This window comes from Labrus mixtus, chromosome 14 (assembly GCF_963584025.1).
Source record: "Labrus mixtus chromosome 14, fLabMix1.1, whole genome shotgun sequence".
NCBI classification, from domain to species: domain Eukaryota; kingdom Metazoa; phylum Chordata; class Actinopteri; order Labriformes; family Labridae; genus Labrus; species Labrus mixtus.
In genome coordinates this window covers 10,938,120-10,958,806 of record NC_083625.1, presented here as the reverse complement: position 1 = coordinate 10,958,806, position 20,687 = coordinate 10,938,120, and the positions used below count along the sequence as shown (strand labels likewise).

At 37.8% G+C, this 20,687-nt stretch overlaps 1 protein-coding gene across 3 annotated transcripts in view; it reads left to right on the top strand.

The window, feature by feature from the left end:
* The first annotated feature begins 976 nt into the window (after positions 1-976).
* rxfp2a (relaxin family peptide receptor 2a) overlaps positions 977-20,687 on the top strand; it is a 38,490-nt gene continuing 18,779 nt past the window's right edge. For 2 of the 3 annotated variants that reach the window (XM_061055054.1, XM_061055053.1), the window contains exons 1-7: positions 980-1,345; positions 9,323-9,466; positions 12,975-13,058; positions 13,637-13,742; positions 16,847-16,918; positions 18,487-18,558; positions 19,026-19,097. In XM_061055054.1, coding sequence (XP_060911037.1) covers positions 1,291-1,345; positions 9,323-9,466; positions 12,975-13,058; positions 13,637-13,742; positions 16,847-16,918; positions 18,487-18,558; positions 19,026-19,097 — 605 coding nt within the window. In that variant the 5' untranslated portion in view covers positions 980-1,290. Of the gene's footprint in view, positions 1,346-9,322; positions 9,467-12,974; positions 13,059-13,636; positions 13,743-16,846; positions 16,919-18,486; positions 18,559-19,025; positions 19,098-20,687 lie in introns of all 3 variants that reach the window. The other variant, XR_009675771.1, reaches the window with a different exon arrangement.

Genomic DNA, 20,687 nt, shown 5'->3' with positions numbered 1-20,687 from the left:
AGTCTTGCCTCCTGAGACCCCTCCTCACAGTCTCTTGGACAGGAAAATTCTTCTGCTGTGAGGGACCTGTGTGAAAGAGCAACTAAGGAGGATTTCAGGGACAGATTGTCCTGCGTTTTTGGAAGTGTATATGGGGAAAAGGACGTTTTTTTCTTGCTTTCCTTTGGACCAGAGGAGTGGACCTATTTTTCAATTAGCCTCATCCCATCTTGTTTCTCATTCCATCAATTGCAATAACAATTTAACCGTATTATATGAACCTCCTGTTTTATTCGTGCCTTTCTTGTGTTGTTACACCCTAGCCCTCTGTTTTATTTGTATCTTGCCTGTTCTCTATTGTTGTCTATTGGCACCATTGCAAATGAGGGTTCTCCCTCACTGTGTTTTTCCAGGATTTAAATGAATGAATAATTCATAAACTACACTAAATATCCACCAAACACAAACAGCTCAACGTTTTGAAAGGTGAGGTCCAAAAGTGAGTCCAACGCTATGATCCAACTTCTACAAATTGAAATGTTTAAGTTATTAACATCAGAAATAATTGATTGTATTCATTTCAATCTCGAATAGGCAAAGCGAACTAACAGTTTCCCATAATTTATAACACAAATAAATAAAGAAAAATCAGCCTAAAAGAACAAAAGAACATCATCGTAAATAACTTTTTATTTTTACTATTTTTATATCCTGCTTTGGTGTACAGGTGAGAGGGTGGAGGATTTTCTATTATCAGTATGTCACGCTTTGCTCTACAATGTCTGGGACAAATCTGCAATCTGTGTCACAGCGGAAATCATGTGCGAAAACTACGAAAGGAGGCATCAGGATTGAAGAGACTTTCCAGAGAGCGGAGGGATGAACGCGTTTACGCACCCTGAGACAGTGCGCGTGGTAGCCTACGTCTGTGTGTGTGTGTGTGTGCGTGTGCGTGTGCACGCGCGCGCGCGTGAGATGGGGTGTTTAGGGTTGGGGAGAGTTGGGGAGTGAGGAAGAGGAAAGAGAGGATGCAGATGCATTCTTTCTGCCGACTCTTCAGATAGAGCTCCGATGAGGACAGAGGGGAAGAGCATGTCTCTATTTTTACGCACCGGCTTTGGTTCCACTTCCCACGCGCCTATTCCGCTGATTAAACCAAATCGGTTAGTTTACAGCTAGTAGTAAGCTACGGAACTTCTTCTGAGTTGTCTTTCGACTAACCTGTTCTTCACGAGAAAAAAAAACCTAGGGATTACTCCGAGGCATTACACGCGAATTGATTTGAGCCCAGGAAACTGTCCGAGCCTGAGGATGGATTTACCTGTCATCATTCTGCTCCTCCACCTGGCACTGACCGAGATCAAAGGTAAAGAAAAATGCAGAGATGAGAGGGCTGCACATTTATAAACTACAGAAAAAATATACAACGGTTATTCCTTCAGGAAATTTAATATTTTAGAGTCCTTCCGTCATATTTGACAGTAGTATAATATTCCCAGCTGGTTTTTCTTTTTATTCTCACTTTCTTTGCTTGGCTGTGGCTCAGTGGTATAGTGGGTCATCTCTCAATTGCAAGGTTCATTCTCCTACTTCTGCGATCTTCATGTCATGTCAAATGTCCTTGAGCAATCACTGGGGGAATGTGCGTGTGTGTGTGAAAGAAGTGTAAAAGTGACATGTAGATTAAAAGTGCTTAAAGGGGTCAAATCAGTAGAAACGCTTTATATAAGTTTTATTTCTATTGGGAATTGTCTGCACTGCACTGCTCTCAGATGGAGGTGAAAATGCATGATATAGGCTGCAAAATTGTTAAACTCTGTATAACCACAGCCGTCACACAAGAATAAAAAAACATCCTTCAATAATTCAGAGATGATTTTTAAGATCCCAAATTAGGTGTTGTGTAAGGATTTTAAGGAGGTTGGTCCATTTGATCAATTCATGAAGGTTTACATGACATAATACTGAGTTTTCTTTATTCACTGGTGAACTTTAAAATCTTTACCCACAAACTGCTCATGTGTTAAGGGGGAGTAAGGGACTTTAGACACAGTGGGGGGGGGGGGGGGGGGGGGGGGGGGGTGAGCTTGTAAATATCACAACATTCGATATCCAGTTATTTTCTTATGCCCACTCACACTTCCTCAAATGCCCACTCACACTTCCTCTAACTCCTAGTCGGTGACTCATCCTCACATGTCCTTTTGTGCCAAACGTTTTGGTGAGTGTATGAGGTGAACAATAAGATACTCACAAAGTGGTGAGGCTAACAGGAGAGATGTGCTTATTCATTAAGAGATGACTCGTGATCTAAAACAGATTAGGATTCTTCGAAAATTAACACTCCTCCTGTAACAAACACAGGAATCCAGGATTTTTTTTTTGTTGCTTCGTTTGGAGATGACACAATTTCTGTGTGTCTCTGTTTATAACTTTAATGTATTGCGTACTATTTAACAGTTGTTATGATCCTCTAGCAAAAATAATAAAACAACATTTTAAAGATTCTAACTGAAAAAGAAAAACTTCAAATGACAACTCTTAAGAAACATGAAGACCCGAAGCAAAATAATCAAATGTTAAAAGGCAAACATTGAAGAAAAACAAAACACAAAACTACACGTCAACATTTTGAAGAGCTCTAACAATGAATAAGATCTTTTACCTCAAGGTTGACCGAGGGCGTCTGAGATACTGCAGAGTTCATATTAGTCTGAATAAGAGACAAAGCTATCAGTCACTAATGCTGCGACATTTGCTGAGACAGAAGAATGACAATGAGGTACAGGGGCCTGAGTTGAATCCTTCCCACAGATATGGATCATGTATTCTGGCAGATTAATCCTTGTCAGATTATACGAGACAGCACAAGGCGAGCAAATGATCCCTGAAGTCTCTCAGATAAAGTCCTTTACATGATACAAAGAGGGAGTAAACTTTCAGTGTTGAGAGGTTCCAGTGCAGCAGAGACCAGTGCAGCACAGATCAGGATCCACTCAACCATCGAACATTCATAGGTTTTTATATTTTTGGTTGAACTGGAGACTGCTTGTGTGCAAAAAGATTTTTTTTGGCGGCATAAATATTAATGCATGCTAAAAGACACTCACGTTGATATCACAACTGTCCGTTTAGTACATTTTTGGGGTTTCAAGAGTCCTTATGAGAAGGTTCTCTGCCTCAGAGAGAAGTATTTTGTCACACTGAATCTGCTCCTTATGGGTGGGAAGACTCTATAAAGGCTGGCTCACTGAAATTCTGTTTTTTCTTTATTATTGACCCACAGTGTAGGTGGAAGTTTAATAAGCAGATAGTCTTACTTAGTTTACTTTCGCAAGTGAAAAAGTCCTTTAAAGATGCACCACTTAACTTTCGGGGACATGTAATAATTGATTGAAGGGGACCAGTCAGTTTCTACTTGGTATTATGTATCACCGCATAAAGCACAACTGCATTATGCAACTTTCACCCGATTACACAGGAAGATTCTGATTTTAGAGCTGCCATGCAAGGTGGCCACTAAAATACACATTCACAGACTCATTTCAAAACATGCTGAATGGAGGAGCCGGTAATCAAGCTGTGATTTTCTGATTAGTGTGGGACCTGCTCTTACTAAGTTACCGCTGCCTCATGGTCAAACAATATGTCGTCAATGAGTAGGTTCAGGTTTTATTCTGTTCATTGGCTGATTAAGAGTTAGTGAGGAAAGTCTGATGTCAGGTAATCACAACATAAATTCACAGACAATCATGAAATAATCACGGCCGTTCTCCATTTAGAAGTTCTCAAAAGACACATTTATCGATTAGGAATGATTAGCTTCTTATTTATTTTCTAAACTTGGACTAATAAAACTTTATAGAGAAGCTAATTATTAGATGTAATTCAAGTGATAGTTCACTTGCAGTAAGACATCTTATTCTCATTTGTTCCCTTGTAGTTATACTAAAAAATGTGTGTCCCTGAAAAAAAGACCACTTTGTATTACTTAGTGTGAAGGAAATTAATATAGTAATTTTGCTTGTATCTCTCAAATCCTTGTGTTTATTTTACTTGTGTGCATTTATTTTTGATCAGGCTGCAGAGCTTCAGCTGTCCTTCCAGTGTTAAACTAGATTGTATAAAGAAGTTGACATACCCATCACACTTTTTCCTGATCAAGTGGTGACTATAATTTGACAAGAAAGTTGTTACACATTCCTGCACCTTGCCTACCTGTCTACCTGTTTAAGAGGTTGTGTTAGTGGGACTTATAAAATACAAAAAAATATCCTGCCTTAAACATGCAACAGACAAGCGATGCGATTCAGAGTCAGCAATAAAATGCACTTAGGAAAATAAAACAATCATAGTAATTGTAGAAACACTACAATAAAATAGAGCTCTATAGTAGAGAACTGGAGAACTCCAGCAGATAAAGGTCTGCAGTACCTGGAGCATTACCTGAACACCTTGAAATACATGACTGGAACATCAGGGGAAACCTTCAAAGTGACATGCAATACAAGGAAGAAGGGATATTATAGAGGTGCCTCTATCATCTGTAAGTGGTGAAAGGACATGAAAGAACATCACAGTGGTGTTAACATGCTTAGACTTGCTGTGTTATTTTTTCTACTGCAGGCCTTTACCTGCTTTTTGGAGAACTATGGAGCTCTACTTTATTGATGTGTTTGTAGAATTACTATGATTGTTTTATATTTCTATTGTATATTATTTCCGACTCCTGGCATGACCTGTCAGGTGACCCCAGGGGTTGTAGGAGGTGTGTCCACTCACTGCTTCATGTTTGATTAAGGGCTTTCATTAAATGCAACTTATCAGCTTCTGGTGGGCAGACTCAGTCTTTTAATTTTCAAGCCCAAAGATCACATCTGCTGCTTTTATATGGCCTATATGTCACAGAGACTCTGAGCATCACTTCTAATAGAAAAGAAAGTCAAAGCAGCAATAGTGTAGACCACTGACCCACTAACTTAAAGATGAACGTTAGTCTACATGTCCTCCTCCCACTGAACAACTCCCCAACGGGCACAGAAACATTGTGCTGGTGACGTCATTTGGAGCAAGAGACGGTGCAGAAGAGATTGACTGGTGGAGCCACAGTATTAACATCATGCCCTATACTGCGAATCATTACTGATAAGACATCAAAGATGTGTCAGGTCGGCACAGTCAACGGCAGAACTCTCTCCTGTGTTAGTTTGAAGTGGACAGACACGGTTCTATGATTCTTGTGCGTGCTTTGATACGCTTCCTTTCAGTCCCATGAGCTCTAACCACTAGAGATCCTTAGTCAGATTCAGAGTCAAAAGATTTAGATGTTCAGACATGCCGCCTGCTTGGCTATTGATAAAAAAAATAGGGCACGTTTGAAGGGAGATTTAAAAAAAAAAAAAAAAAAAGAGAGGTGAATGTGCACTGCTTGAAACAGGAGGTTGCCATGTATGTGCAACATAACAAAAGAGAGCATTGTTGCAAAACAGAGTGTGGCACAATAACAGGTTTATCTTAATTATCTTATTTCCAGAAGCCAAAGTGGTCATGAAAATTTTCATTAATCCCACCGCCCCTTTGGCCTCTGTCAGATCACTTGATAGCCCCACAAGACAACGAGGACAAAATACATGGCCTTCTAATAATCCAGATATCTGTGGTTAAAAAATAAATAAATCATGACATGATGCGGACCTGTTCTTACTTTGCTTCAGTCAATTATTTCTTGCGTCAACAGTGAGTCACTTTTGTTCCTTTTGTTTATGTTTGCTCTTTACCTCCAGCCTTGAGTAATTGGCAATTTGTCTTCAGATCAAGTTTTTATTAAAGGCATGCTTTTCTTTGTGTGGTTCGTTTGTTGACTCTTGCAGACAACTGTCATTATAAGTCATTACAACAGAAGTCTAACAAATGTTGTCATCAGCTAGCCCTGTCGTTCAGCATATTGGATGGATGAAATTAATGACTAAAGGCATAAAGCTCTAATAACTTTGGAGTGTTTTAATATCCATATTGGGGGGACGGTGTTAAAATTTCAAGTACCTCATGATGAAAGAAAGCTCTCATTGTCAGTTGTAGTTTCAAAGCCCGTGTTATTGCGGAAAATAAAAAATGAATAACTGTCCAAACACTCCAGATCACATTTTACTTTCAGTAACACCTACACTGCAAGAAAGATGGAGAAAAGCAAACTATTTTAAAGTTACATTAAACTGCAAATTAATTCAAAATGCCTTGATGTCATGTGGTATTTTGTGGTGCAGCAAAGCATTTATTTTTCAGTGTGCTTGTTTCCTAAACAGTTCAATGTAATTTCAACTGGACTCCCTTTTATCTAGCCACTTTGGTTTGGTAATTTGTTGTCACTGCAATGCAATAACATTTCCAGTGTTTGGGAAGTTTTGCAAGATTGAAAATAAAAAACAGGATGAAGCTGGTGTAAGAACATGTATTATACTGCAGCCAGAATTGAGAAAGGAATACGGACACCTTATGGGATGAGTTTGTTACTGAACACAAAAAGTAATTTAAAACTTAAGGCATTTTCATTTTGAAGCCGACACCTGTGTAATTGGAGGAACAGGATATGTTTCAGGTGCTTGCTCCAAAATTTTATGTCTCCATGAATACTAAATTAGCTCATAAACTATCAAGCACTGCTAACAATCGTTAAAAAAAAAGGATGCATGACAACTGAAAAACAGAAGAAAGAAACATTTTGTATTCACCTAACATGACATCATGTGGTGCCTTTGTTTTGTAGTGCATCAGTGCTTGCTTGGTGTACTTTTCGTTCTTTCCTGCAGCCTCATCACAGGTTAGTTGTTCTGTGGTCACATGGATTTAAAGTTCACACTGTGCTTGCAATATGACTGTGATCACTGGGCAATGAAAAATATAGCGACACTAATTTCTGTTAACCTGTTGCTTTGCTTTAGCTTCGGATAAGGAGGAAATGTTCCTGACCTGTTTGCATAATGCAGCTCTATTTCTTATCCGTCTTTTTCCTCTCCCTCACAACACAATATAAAAAGCCAGTTGAGTTCCATTCATTTGCTGCATGAACTATAGGCCTATTTTCTGATAAAATCTCTCTTATCTAGCGTGTATCTATTGGACTGTATTGATATCAAATGTGTTTTCCCCTCTAAATTAATCTAGTTTTTGCAACAAACAACTTTAATCTGCTCAGTTTATGCTCGTGCACAGACATAAACAACAGCAGGAGTACGCCTCGCGTTCTGAAAAGTTCCACTCGATATTTTGTTATAGTTCAGTACTGAAACAACAGCAGTACAGGCCTATATTAACAGATATTCTGTTAATGTAAAATTAAATGAGAACAGGTCGGAAATATACTTGGGCCCAGGTATCGTGTTTGTGTGGGAAACACTGGAGACTAAATATTTCCAAACAGGTTGTTGGTAAAAAGTTGTCATTTTTATTGTTCTGCATGTTTGTGTGGGAAAGTTCTAGCGCTAGCCCTTAGTAGTCCTACAGTGTGGCTGTCAGCAGTCAATAATAAATAATATTCTTTTTATGAAGTAATTTGCCTCTTGCATGAAATGTGTGTTGAAATAGGCCTCCAGTGTATTTTAACGTCTACCATAATGGTGATACTTGGAGAGCCAAATATGTTCGGCGGTGGTACACAGTCTAAGAAGTTTGAGTATATAGTCTTAGAGTATAATGTTGAAATCAGTGAAACAGCTTTTTCCTCCTGACCCAGTAAGCCAAGGCTGTTTGACAATGAGTCAGCATGCACAATACAATGACCCTGAAACTGAAGCAGCTAAATGGAGTTCATCTCTCTAACTATCATTAACTTGATAGTCTACACCTGGACTTTTCTACTGCTGTGACACATCAAGAGTTATCCTGTAAAAAGGCAAATTTTTAGGTTAGATATTTCATAAAACAACCATCTCTCACATTGTAATTCTTTAAATCATGGAGCTGTTGGTATTTAGTTCACAGAAGACTGAATTTGATGTAAATATAGAACAACTCACTTCACACCATTTTTATTTCTTGTTGTATTAAAACACTTTGTAAGTTAATGTTATTGCTAACTTTGACCGATAGATGGCGCCTAATGCTATGCAAGGGCTTTTGGTATGAAGAATACAATTTAATGGTCATTATTATACTGTAGACTTGAAATGAAAATATTGATAGAAACATATGTTGTAAATTAGCTAGCTAGCTAATTTAACTAGCTAATTTAACTGAGTAGCTTACTTAGCTAGCTAGCTATTGAACTTAGGGTGTTATGCTAAACAGATAATATTCTTAATGTTATTTACCTATAGAGTACCTTTGCATTGGAAAAAGAGGAATATAAATGTGATGTTGTATTCTTGAATTTTGCTTTAACTGTGGGGTTAAATACAACCGCTAAATCCACTTTAGTGCAATATCACAGGGATCAAAAGAAAACCTTGTGAGGCTTTAATTGATTTGATGTATGTTCTTTTTAAATGTGCAAAGTCTGGATTAATATTAGACAATATCACCTCACTGTCAATGATATTACAGGTTATGAATTAAACACCTGACAAAATGTAGTCTAGATACAAATGTCAATACAATTTGGACTTCTCTGGAAGTATTGAATATTGTTGAACATTGTGTTGCTCGCAGCATGTTCATATATATATATATATATATATATATATATATATATAATGTTCAAAAATAAAAAACAGTAATATCTGTTGAAATTAGCATTTTAAAAAGAGAAATCTGACATTCTCAAGAAAGAGAGAAAAACATTCTCACTCCACCTGGTAGTTAAAGGCTGATAACCCTGTCATTTTGACTGTCTGTGAGTTTTCCCCCCGATAAAGGCAATTCAAATTGATCAATAGGATTTACATAACACATAGCCTACTTTTGTTTTTACTTAGACAAACCTTCACCTGTATTTCAAAAGGATTGAGCATTTAAAGTAAACTAGAGAAACAATGGCCAACAGCAGCACAACTATGACTTTATATAAATTCACCTCTAACTCAATAACTCCAGGTTTTCAGCTCAGCTATACTAAATTATAGTCGAAAGCTCATTAACAAAAAACACAGCACTGTGTTCTCCACTATAGCGCAGATAACAAAGTCATTACATGTATCACCAGCTGCCCCTGTTTTTGGCTGGAATCAGCCAGGATTCATTGGTGGGCTAACCCCTCTGGCATTAACCAAAATGATCACATTACCAGTCAGGGCCTTGACCTGTTACATGATCACACGACATGTTTCCCTAATATTCTGAACTGTAGACAACTTGAATAATGAATTTGGTCAAACGTAATCTGACTCTCTTTTCTGCATTTCTTCCTCAGCGCTGCTGACCAGTAGGGTGGCATTAACATCTGGATGCCCCCTTGGCCACTTCCCATGTGGAAACATGAGTGAGTGCCTCCCTCAGGCTTTGCAGTGTAACGGACACAAAGACTGTCCCAATGGAGCTGACGAGCGACGCTGTGGTAAGTGAATTACAGATCGCAATTTTTCAGCTCAATTGCTCAACTTGTTCCTTCCCTCTGGTACACAAATAATTTAATACCAGCTCTCTACTTCCAGCTTTACAAACAACTTAATTTTCTCTTTTTTAAAACTATACGATTTGCAGCGTTGCAAATTTTCCCCTGATGTGTATTTATATAATATACAGTATTGGCAAGTGTGATTCTTTTCTATCACACAAGGAAAAGTCAGAAAGATCACCAGGCAACAGTTCTTCGCCAAAAAGTGCAAATGCTTTGTATCTCAAAAGCAGGACTGGCAACAAAGGTAGAAATCCTCATTCAACACTGCCAGACACAAGATAAAAATTATAAATAAAATTGCTACCTAAAACATTATTTCAAAGCTTTTCCTCAAAGCAGAGCCTCCATTCAACCACATTGTGGCTAATGTGCATTCCAGAGAACGTATCAGACTCTCCTTCTTTGATCAGTGGGAAGAGAAAAAGCTAAGAAAAGCTCTGAACTGGCAACAGAGTTAACTTAACCGTGTTATTGAGCTGGTGAGAGGGGGTGAAATCATCATATAATTATTTTTAAGTTCTTAATTTACGTTACATTGCCAAAATATGTTGGCGAATATGAAAAAATAAAATAATAGAAGACTTATAACTATCTGTAGTGACCTGGCATCTTTACAGATAGGTTACTTCTGCTGTTTGATCACAACTGAATAAAGTTTTGAATACAGCCAGGGATAAAGTGAATTTGTCTGTTTGTGAAGTGAAGTGAAGTGTGAGCCTCAAACTCAACATTATTTCAGCCTGAAGTCAATGAAGGAAGAATGCAGCACTGCAAAAAAAATAGAATAAATGCACTTTTGTGAAATTGTAGAATGAACATTTTTTTGCAAACAAAGTACTGGCAATTTGACATTGTTGAAAGAAGATTTCCTCGCATAAAAATTCTGCTCACGTGTCTGTATAAATCATACAGGCAAAAGCACACTTATCAAAGAAACAGAGATCTGACGGCTGCTGTGCTTCCCTCCATTCATAGAAGAACAGGCTGCTCTCAGTAGATTAGAGAGCCCTTCACTGACATCATAGCTGAGCTCTTTGCCAATAATTAAATCAACATCCTGAAAGAGCTCATAGATTTGTAACATTTCTGACTGTTTACTGTACAGACATACCACTAGAGTAAAAAGTCCTCAATGAATGCTGAAATGCATCAGTGAAGGATTGTATTTTAAGAAACGCATATTAACATGCTGCTTGCTTTTGAATCATGACAGCCCAGCAACTTAAACATTTGACAACACCAACACATGAAGATGACATGCTCCTGTATCATAGAAGCAACACCAGACCAAAGCTTCAGAATCCCCTGACTGCTTGCTCTCCTTTAACTCTCAAGATGCTTGACAGTCTGTATAATGAGGTGCTGAAAAGCCTCCTCACCACATCATTACATCCTGTCAAGTCAGTGAACTGACTGAACTGAAGAAGCGGTGTGTAAGGACAGTGTAGCACTGACAGCCTGGTAAGCTTCTCAAAAAAAGAGAGGACAAGAGGCAAGTTAGATATGTAATTTATCTTAATCACAAGTGCCAAGTTTAGGAGAACTGCTCTGATTCACATTATCACTCAAAACCAAGCTCCTAATCGTTCTAATATTAACCATTGTGTCAACGGTTCTCGTGTCAATTTAAGCATTCATTCATCGACTAATCATAGTTCATATGATAGACCTATACCTGTCTTGAAAAACTTTGTAAGTCATACAGGGCAAAGCCAATTGTTTTCATATCAGCTAGATGAAGAAAAATCACAGATTAGTTTTGGTATGGTTGAGCCTTCCTGCCTATAACCAGAAACACATTCTCTGCTGTATTAAGATTCATTTTCCCATCCTCATCATTAGACATCTCCTCCTTACAGCCATGTTATGCAACGGGACCAAAACAGACAAGAATTAAAGTGTAGCTAACAATGGCCGTCCGGCCCTTCCGCAGTGTGCAACGCATCTTCTAAACAGCCGCCCTGTTTAAATATTGGCCTACTGAACATCTTCAGAAGCATTCAGCATGAAGGTGAATACACAGCAGCACATCCTTCTGTGGGATTTTAAACATTTATTCCCTATTTCACTCTGGTGCAGTCTGAGTACGACACAGGTAATTTCATGTTTAAACATAGAGCAATTGACCCAGCGCGCTGATTTCCCCCTACTTTGTAAAACTGCAGGCCTTTTGCAAGTACACCTTGCTGTAGTATTTGCACATGATAATACAAATAATTATTATAATAAAATCGTTTTTTGTATTGCAACTTTTGAAACAGATGTTCACAAAATGCTGTGACAGACAAAGAAAAGGCAGGAACTAGAACATCAAATCACCTAACTATAACAGAGTAAGCATCAATCTCACCTGTACAGTGTGTGCCCATGAGGACAATAATTTATCAGATTAAAATCGTTTTTGGTACCACGCTGTAAACATTGAATGGGGCATGTTATGTATGTGACATATGTGTCTTTTGTAGCCAGCCTCAAGGGGACACTGCGCCCCCCACTGCTTAAGAGCCTTATGACCCTGTATCGTAAAGGCTTCGTTGTTTGTGTGCTGAAGACGTTATAAATGGCATATCCATAAATGATATTTATTATATGTGTAGCTGTAACTTAAAAATCTACACAGAAAGGACAGTAATAAAAACAATGTCAATTTCCTTTTTGTAAATATTGATGATTTATGTGTCCTATATGTGTGAAGAATAATGTCCCTTCATCACTTCAGCTCATTATCACCAGTGACTCTTAAAGCTTCTGATCTGTGTTCACTTACAGCTTCCAGTGCAGCCACGTTCTGAAATAAACACTGTAAGACTCTACTTGAGCTCAGAATTGCTTTAAAAAATACTATTCATTCATTCTAGTTAACCTTTCTACATCGATGGGAGGTGACCTGAATTTTCTGCCTGCCACAGTCAACATTGGCTCTGTATTTGGCAGGAGGAGATGTAATTTAATTCCCTGGCTTTGGCTGGTAGCTGATGGTAAGCTGTGCTTGGTGTGCCCACAGAATGGGCTTCGTTTCAGAGACAACGTGTGTGACAACATGTTTGACAGCCTGGTTTGGCTTTGCTTCATGCCACTGGTGCAAAATCTGTCTTTCACTTATAAAAACATCTACAGCCAATAAAAAACCCATTCAGATATTTCAGAGTTGTTATATCTGAGTGTGTGGCCTGGTCAATTGTTGTTAAAGGTTGCTAGGGCATAAAAAGCTGCATTTTGGATCTTTTTTTTCCTGCTTTGTTTAAGTGTTAGGAAGTTAAAACAACAGCTACTTTCAACTCCACTCCTGCAATCTCTTGTGAAGCACATTTGACTCTGTCATTAAAGTTCATGATATTCAGCAAAGAGACAGTGCATGATGTTCTGTCTACATGGACCAACAGAATGAGCTCAAAATAAAAGTACCTCTTTGTTGGTTTTAATTGTTTTTGTTTTTGCGTTACAGGGGACAACATTGGATGGGCGGACTTATTTGGTCAAACACTACAGAATGCCAATCCTACGGAGCAGTATTTCCTAAATGAGTGTTGTAAGTTTGTTTATATGTACAGTATTTGTATTTGCTTGAATGTGTTAAGGTATTAATGTTGACATGTTTGTTAGTGTTTGGGTGTTAACACATTTATTTATATAGAGAATCATTTGTATACATATGCATATGCAAAACAATTCCCTTTTTGAAGGATTAATATCCCTGAAGTTGAACTGACTTGGTGTTATAAAGTGACGATAAAGAGTTCCCTTAAGTTCTTGAGCAGTGTAAGGGATGTGTATATACAGTATAAAGTATCCTGACACCAGAAATTCCGTGAGTTGTTGGCTTGTTTGATGACATAATAAATAATACAAAAAGCAGGAACAAATTAAAATGTAACAGAATTTTATACCGACACTGACAAACAAGCTGTGTTTATTATTGATTGTTCCGGATACCTGAGGTTGGTTCAGTTCTAAAAATAATCAAAATGACTTGATGTGTGATCCCTAATTTAACTCATTCAACATTTCAAGTTGGTTCAATAATAAAAAAAAAAAAATTATTGTTCCTTTTATAACAAAAACAGATTTCCTGTGATAAACTATGTGTGAATGAATGTGTTTGTGTAGTACTTCAGGAGTATCCAGAGAGTTGTGATTGCATACACACAGACGTGGCGTGTGTGGAGGTCAACCTGCAGGATGTTCCCTCCCTCTCTCCAAATGTCACCTGGCTGTAAGTTTGCTCTGACAACAGCAATGACTGTGGATGTGTGTGTGCGTGCGTGTGTGTGTGTGTTTAGCATGAGTGTGCACTTGTCTGTGACCACCAATTTGTGTTCAAAGTAAAGAATCTTCAGTGTCCTCATTTGATCCAGATGCTTTTTGTACCTGGAGCCTGGCTTCAGCTAAAAGTTAAAATACACGTCCTGTTTTTCAGGTTTTTGTTTCCGTTCTTGGTGATGTACTTCTCAGCAAAGAAATGGATCATTAAAACATTTATTTGTTGTTAGATAAACTGATCATTTACCCACTAATCAACTCAAATTGTGACAAATAAGATCATATCTAAAATGTGCTTATTATTCATAACTCATAAATGAATCTCATGCAGTTACTTACAACAGTATTTCTGAATAATGGTTGTATTATACTTTGTATTGTTTTGCATTCTGAGCTTTTTTATAATCATCCTCCTGCTATTTTGACCTTTTGGTAACCTGCTTTAGCAGGACTATTTGCCTCTTCAGGTCTAAGCCTGACATTAAACAACCCTTAGTCTTTTTTATTATATTTGATGAAATTTGAATGTTGTTGTCACTCAGAGATTCAGAAACTCTGCTGTTGTTTGTGAGTTGTGGTTTCTCTATCTGCTGAAATAGTCTTTTGGTCTTAAATCCAGGCTTCTTCCATCCATCAAAACCTGAAAGCATAGAGTCACACTTTTTAGCGTCTCCATGGAAACCTATTCATACTGCTAAAAAATGAAGTTTTAACTTTGTAGGAACTTTATTTGTCTCCCCAAAGTCTGTGTACATAAAAAGATTGACACTTTTCAAACGTGTCTTTCTTCTGGCTGTCTCATCTTTCTGTCATAGGACTATAGGGACAACTTGTTTTCCTACTTCCAGTCTTCATGCTTTGCCATTTTTATGCTAACCTATTTAATGCTGAAAATTCCAAACTATTGATGATGCTCTTCATGCCACTTTTTCAGCATTACTTTTTTAATTGTTTTTTTTTTATAATAATCTGTAATATACCTTATTTGTTTCACCATCACTTCAGTTCATTTAATCCTTTCGTTCTGTATTTGATTTATTTGATTTAGTGGAGTAGTGGAGACGTGCTGCACTGTGGTGTTGTTTTCAGCTTCTCTCTGATTAAGTTCCTTAATAAAGTTCATTGTCGTCCCTTTTGAAAATAAATAACACAGATTACAATAGCAATTAAAAAATAATCTCTGTTTTGTTTTCCAAATTGACTATCAGTCTAAACCCATTTGTTCAGTCACACAGCAGAGGATGATCATTTGCGTCTTTTATATTCAGCCTGTCAGTGTTTCCTTTCTAAAGGAGATGTTTGTTGAGCCATTTTGTTAATTGTGGTTTTGTTAGTCTCCTCCAATTAACTGAAAATCACATAAACCCGGATCATCCTGCCTGAATGTTTCTGTTGAATGACTCTACTACACTATAGTGTGATAGAGTACAGCTATACAAAACACGACCCTCAGCTGTTTAGTCCTTATCCTCTGAATCATTGATGTTTACAAGCCAACAATAGAAGGTTTTTGGACTTCACGCGAGGCTCTTTATTTCATACCTCCTCCCAGATCTCATGTATGTGTCATCCACACTATGATTACTGTGTTTTTATTTGGCAATCAGATTAGCATATTCTCATTAATTAATAACTGAATTTGCTCGTAAAAATGTTATATATACATATATACCAATGATCAATTCTAAATAAACCACATTTTTTTAAAAGGATTGCCATTAAAGAAGAATTAAAGAATTAAGTAAACTTATAAGTTAATATATCCAAAACAATGAAGAAAAAAAGAAGAAGAAAAGAATAGAGAAATCTTTCATCTGCATTTTGCGGCTGACGTGTCATGCACTTAGATATAACAGCTGACTTGGTCCTCATGGAAAACAAAAAAAAACATGATATAAAGATACCGCATGATCGCAGACTGACTTTGGTTTTGAGTCCTTTTTGTTGGACGACCTTTTAATGGCAGGGGATTGCGTCAGATGCTTGAACTCGGTGGGTACCCTCAGTCTGTTTGAATATCTTGTTTTATGGAAACACACCAGGAGCACATTGCTCTCCCCCGAGGACTTTACACCTCATTAACTCCTCTTTGAAACTTTGTGTTTACCCGGGCTTCATTATCACTCGCGTTCAAAAAAAAAAATCCCTCCATTGTTAAACATTTTAGGTAATTATAGCTGCTGTCATATTCCAGCATCTTCAAATGAATATAATTAAGAGTGACATTTAAAATGTTGATTCTGTGGTTAAGGTGATGTAGTAACCTTTGATCTACCAGAAGCAGGGGCGTGTCCAAAGTGGTGGCATTCTTCCCCCCCTTTAAATCGGATTGGCCACCCCAGGTGTCCCCCCCCAAACACCCCAAGCTATGATTAGCTATTTGCCTTATCGGAGGCGGGACTTAAGTTACAATCAACTATTTAGGCTGTTTGCGATAGCCAATATCTTTCTTTATGTGCAAGTTTATTATATTTTCTTTTTTTGTACACTAAGTTTTAAATAAATACTTTGCATTTTTATTTCCTAAGACAGGTTCTTAGGAAAGACCATACATGTTTGCAAACTTCTGCACATTTGCCTTGGACTAACTAGCAATGTTTTGAAAACGAAACATTGCAAATAAATGTATTTTTACTTTAGATTGTGACTTTGAACATACGTCTTCTTTTTGACTCCTCAAAGAATGAGGCTATGAAGACTTATATGTTGCCATTCTCTTGTGTTACTTTAAGGTAGATGTGCTTAGTGGACTTAAGAGGTGTGTATAAGGTGTGTATAAGCGCTTGGCTATTTCTGTTCCTGTCCTTAACCTTTTTAGATAACCCTAGGCCTTTAAAGGTTGAATAGTTTAAACGTAGACTCTGACAGATGGTGCCTCTGTTTATGCGAAAATTTGATTCCATGAACGCTTTAAAATCCATTTCAGAAACAAAGGCAAGTAGTTCAGATTGGTATGTGAGTGTGCATTATGACTTAGACCTTTAGTCCTTTCTCTCTCTCAATGCAAAATGTGTGTGCTGATTGTCTAACTGTGGCATTTCATGTCCTCTGTTACAGCTCGCTGAGGAGCAATGAGATCAGAGTGTTATCAGATTCGGTTTTCTCTGAATACTCTGCCCTGGAGAGACTGTGAGTATTTTTCTCTTTGAATTGTCACTTTGGATTGGGTTGCTCCTCATCCGTGTGTTTCTGCATTCAGTCTGTAAAAATGTAGCTCGGACTTCAGGTTCTGTTTGAGAAGATTTTACTGAAGGTGATTCAACAAAAAAAGGGGTCATGTTGAAGTGAATGAATAAAAAGTGGAAAGGCAAGCACATACATTTATAATGAGGAGATCAAAATCAAAAAGCACTCAAAATTAAAACTATACTTTGCAAACAATAGTACTTAAGTCATTACTGATAATGGTCCTTACTTGTGACTCTTAATACTCCACAATAATTATCATCTGAAGTATTATGATAGTAATATATACATATTCATAGATGCTTGGTAAATTACAATTTAGAGGGCCATGAATGGGATGCACTGTTATACAGATTCTAAGGTAAAGGCTGCCTTTTTAAAAAAAGGAGATACAAAAGGGACTTTAATGTTTTAAGTCTTAAGTCTTGTTGATAAAGCCGTGCTGTTTACTGATAGTGAAACAACCTGAAGGACAGTCTACCCTGGCATCTCTTATTTTAATTATCTGTCTGTGCAATACTCACATGGTAATTTAAAGATTATATTCCATAATTGTAAGTTTTTTTCCTTGGGATGACAGCAGTATAATGTTCACAGAACTCCTCTGCTAATGCAGTTTTTATCAGGGTTTTTCAAATGACCTCCACTCAGTCATCTCTGGCGCCATTTTTCCTCTGTAAGCTGTTTTCCTTTTTAACGCACATGGAGAAAATTCTCATAAATCGGCATGACAAATACTCCCACACGACCGGGATAATCTCCCGCTGTAAGCAGGGACAGTTTCAGTTCGGTGTGCTGAATTGAAATTGTGCACACTCACAAGTTGTTCTGGCATTATTATGAGAAAAGCAGATCTAAATAAATCTGTCCACTTTATAGTTTTTATAGCGTTAGCAAAATGTGCATCATACAGTGCATATTCAATTACTCATTACATGTGATAGTTGAAGACACATGGTACACTATACTTTCACATTACTAATGAAGACTCGAACTACTGTAATTAATTAAGTATGCTCTTTGCATCAGTCAGGTTTCATAAAAACTCTTAACAAGAGTTAACCATCTCAGTTCAATGTAGAGTAATGATTATATCTTTGAAATGATAGAGACAACACAACCACTGTTTCTGTCTTTAAAGTTCATGGAACGTTACGTTTTCCAAACTTTTAGTAGGTATTGAGGTCAGAAGCTGGATTGTGATTAGTGTGTTTTGAGTTTGTGATTTTTATGTTGGGTGAATTATCCAATCAGCGTTACTGAAGTTTAGAAAAGTAGATAAATGATGAAGAAATGTGCAGGGAATGATAACTGATATTAATATCTCTTAAGGGTATTAATAACTTTATAAGTGTGTGTGTGTGTGTGTGTGTGTGTGTGTGTGTGTGTGTGTGTGTGTGTGTGTGTGTGTGTGTGTGTGTGTGTGTGTGTGTGTTTAAATGGGAAAGGTGTGAATGACAGAGATCAGCAAATTGCAGAGTTCCTTTAAAGTGTTTTGCCTCTGCACACAGGTTTCTGCAGAACAACAGTTTGCAGCATATATCCAACAATGCCTTCAGCGGTCTGCACAACTTAAAGCGGTTGTAAGTACCCTGCTCACCTTGACATTGTCAGCTCTTGCTGGAACCATCGCTTACTATGTTTAAGTTTTAACATTTTAGTTGAGTCACTGTCTGAGAAGTTCTCTCTCATTTTGTGTACGTAGGAAGGAAATTGGAGCTTTTCCAAACACTCTCCACTGTTCTTCATCACATCTGCAATTCGTCACAGAGATTATGTTAATTTGATATAAGCACATGCAAGTATCACACATCTGCCGTTTATTTCCAAAGTTGAATCGTTAAGTGGTTTGACGAAATGACAACAACAAAAAAAGGCCTAATCAAAGTAGTTCTTACTTTCATCTCACCATTTGAAACACGTGTTAAATATAACAAAAGGACTGCAGATACATGTTGTGGACTGAATGATATCTGGGAGTTAGAGAGACTACACTGGAATTTGTATTTTCAGCCACTCTTTCTCTGTTTCTCACTGTTTTTTCTCACAGGTTCCTCAGTGAGAACTTGATATCCTCACTTAGTCCCGGTGTGTTCAGGGATCTCTATCAGCTAGAATGGCTGTGAGTAACACACACACCTGCACACGAGTATGTGGGAAAAGTTATTGTGTTGTGTACTAAAGTTATAAATGGGTATAGCATGCTTTAGTCAAACAAAAGCGCAGATTCAAAAAGACACATCCAGGTTGCCATAGTCTTCTTTTAGTCCATGGGCCAGAGCCCAAAATTTCACATGTCGGTACCACTCAAGGTGGCAAAGGTTAGTGATGATTTTTGAAAATGTCCATGTCTGTAGATTATATTTTGGTATGATAGACTTTCCTGAGTGGTAGCTGAGTCACAGTAATCAGCTCATGAAGAGACCCCCCCCCCCCACAAACTGAAATGTATTTTAGATGCTGGTGGATAGTCTGGTTGAAGCTATTGTTCAACCAGGCTATGCCTAATGTATCTTTATTATACATTTCCTGAATCCTTAGAGGCTTGTGAGTATTCCAGTTTCTGTGTTTTGTGTCCCTGGTGTTCCTAGATATCACAGGGCTAAATGAGAAAGTATATTTTAGGCGGAAATTGGGGGAAATGTGTGTTTTTTACAATTTCAAGAGCTACAGTTACCTCAATGTATGACATAAAGATTCACAATTGGTCTTTAATGGAAGCCAGGAATGTCCCCTTTAAAATTATACCAAACACAATAGTATTTAACATTGACAAATGTCCTGAACAATAGCTTCAACCAGGCTATGCACCAGCGTCTAAAATACATTTCAGTTTGGGGAGGGGGGGGGGGGTCTCTTCATGAGCTGATTACTGTGACTCAGCTACCACTCAGGAAAGTCTATCATACCAAAATATAATCTACAGACATGGACATTTTCAAAAATCATCACTAACCTTTGCCACCTTGAGTGGTACCGGAATCTGGTCTGGCCCATGGACTATTTGTGTTATCTTGTGTTATCTCTAAAGTTTAATGTGTGTTTTATATTTGTATGGGTTTCCTTTTAGGCATCTGGAACTGCCATTCTCAGAACTTTATTAGTGGTTTGGGGTCCCTACTGAAAAAACAAAATTCCCTTGTGTTGGAGAAAGGACAGAGAGCCGGAAGAGTTGCATTTATTCATGACCGTAACCGATCATAAACTCCACAGGCTGGAGCTGTTTGGATTTAATTTTCTTATTTTCAGCATGAAATCAGTTTAGAGTCGAGCGTACCACTGAACAAAAGTGTATCTGTTCATCCACTGATGTTGACAGCTTTAAGGCCTGGGATAGTTTGTTATCGGTTAAGAATTTAATTTGAGCCGTTTAGCCACTATGTTCGGAATACATCGCCAATGTGAACAAAAAAAAGACATTTTGATGCTACCAACATCTAAGACGCTGCAGGGAAAATTTCAATATGTCACCCTGCTGCCAACCAGTAAAGCTAATGAAAATGTCGAAGACTCATAGTGCTGGAAGAATTACTTTTCTATCTTACTTAAAGGCAGGGTTGGTCATTTTAAACGAGCAAGATTTTGAAAGTAGCGTTCCTTCACTGCTTCATCCACACCCACGCCCTCCCCTCTGTGCTCCCTCAAAAGCCACACCCCTCATTTACATGCACTAGCGCGAGAAGCAGACCTCAGCTCATCGATTGCATTGTGT